At 48.5% G+C, this 1,308-nt stretch overlaps 1 protein-coding gene across 1 annotated transcript; it reads right to left on the minus strand.

Annotated features, from left to right (window-relative positions):
* Positions 1–71: 71 nt before the first annotated feature.
* LOC105571150 (cyclin-dependent kinase inhibitor 1C-like) lies at positions 72–1,010 on the minus strand (the record flags this gene model as incomplete). Its single annotated transcript, XM_012028627.1, has 3 exons — positions 932–1,010; positions 513–832; positions 72–267 (listed from the first exon to the last, which is right to left on the minus strand). Coding segments are annotated over exons 1-3 (595 nt in total), but the record flags the coding sequence as incomplete, so codon positions are not given.
* Between the last annotated feature and the right edge of the window lie 298 nt (positions 1,011–1,308).

Here is a 1,308-nt window from a genome sequence, read left to right on the forward strand (position 1 = left end):
TACACATGATTTTCAGGATGAATTTTAAGAAAACATTCTCTCCGTTTAAAAATAAATAATTTTTAACTTACACATTCGAGGTGGTAGAGTATAGTACGTATACGGCGCGTACACCGACGGCGGCGGCGGCGGTGCGTACACCGACGACGGCGGTGCGTACATCCACATGGACAACGGTAGTGGCGGCGGTGCGTACGCCAACGGCGCACGTTTTTTCGCCATACGCCGGTCCTTATTTAGCGCCCGCCGTACGGCTTCGTTGACACGCTGAAACATATAATATAAATTATAAATATGCAATGCGAACGTACAAAAATGCACGCGCGCGCACACACATATACACACAAAAATACACATACACACACACACAACGAGCATCAAACATTGCATCTATGTTGCAATTTCTCATTGATTGTTGAGTGAGACATTGTAACATAGATGCAATGTAATGCTCCGTGCTCATATGTATATATGTATACATACGCAACAAATGTTTAAAATGTATACCTTACCTTGTTAAAAATGTTGCTCTCGCGCAAAATCGAGCGCTCTGCCGGGACTGGAACCGGAGCCGGGGCCGTGGTTGGGACTGGTGCCTGGGCCCCAGGGACTAGTGCCGGGGCCGGGGCCGTGGCTGCGACTGGTGCCCGGGCTGGGACTGGTGCCGAGGCCGGGACCGGAGCCGTGGCCGTGGTCGTGGCCAGGGCTGGGGCCGCGGCCGGGGCTGATGCGGCTGGCGGAGTCGGCGGCTGAACCACGGTTGAAATCCGCGGTATACGCGGTATACGCGGCAACCGTGTGCCTTTTTCGGGCACACTGCCCTCACTTTTTGCTGAAAAATAAAATAGAATAGAACGACGAAAAAAGGAGAGAAAGAGAAGAAAAGCGAGCATACGCGAGAGAGAAATTAAGAATATTATTGTAAACGTACGTCTGCCCATTGCTGCTGCAGGAACTTCAACTAATAAGGCTGCGTTCATAAACATCACCCGAGTGTTCCAACATATCATTCTATCCTTGTTTAACGTTCGATAAACAACAAGGATAAAATAATGGAGCGCTCGGGTGACGTTTCCGAACGCAGCCTAAGAGCAAACACTTGATTGGCTTCTGTCTTCCTCGGTCGAAAAACGCGGAAGACTTCGATAAACAATAACAGAGACTCTCATCGCAGCTCGGACTCGAGCGTCCGTTACGGCCTATGAGCATAGAAAGACTGAGATTTGAGATTTGTTTATAATGGTATGATTGTAAACGCGGTTTATGCGAAAATTAGGTTATAGTAATACACACACAAAAAGAAAGCTG

The sequence above is a fragment of the Vollenhovia emeryi genome, unplaced genomic scaffold, assembly GCF_000949405.1.
Source record: "Vollenhovia emeryi isolate VEMERY1.0 unplaced genomic scaffold, V.emery_V1.0 DF949653.1, whole genome shotgun sequence".
NCBI lineage: Eukaryota > Metazoa > Arthropoda > Insecta > Hymenoptera > Formicidae > Vollenhovia > Vollenhovia emeryi.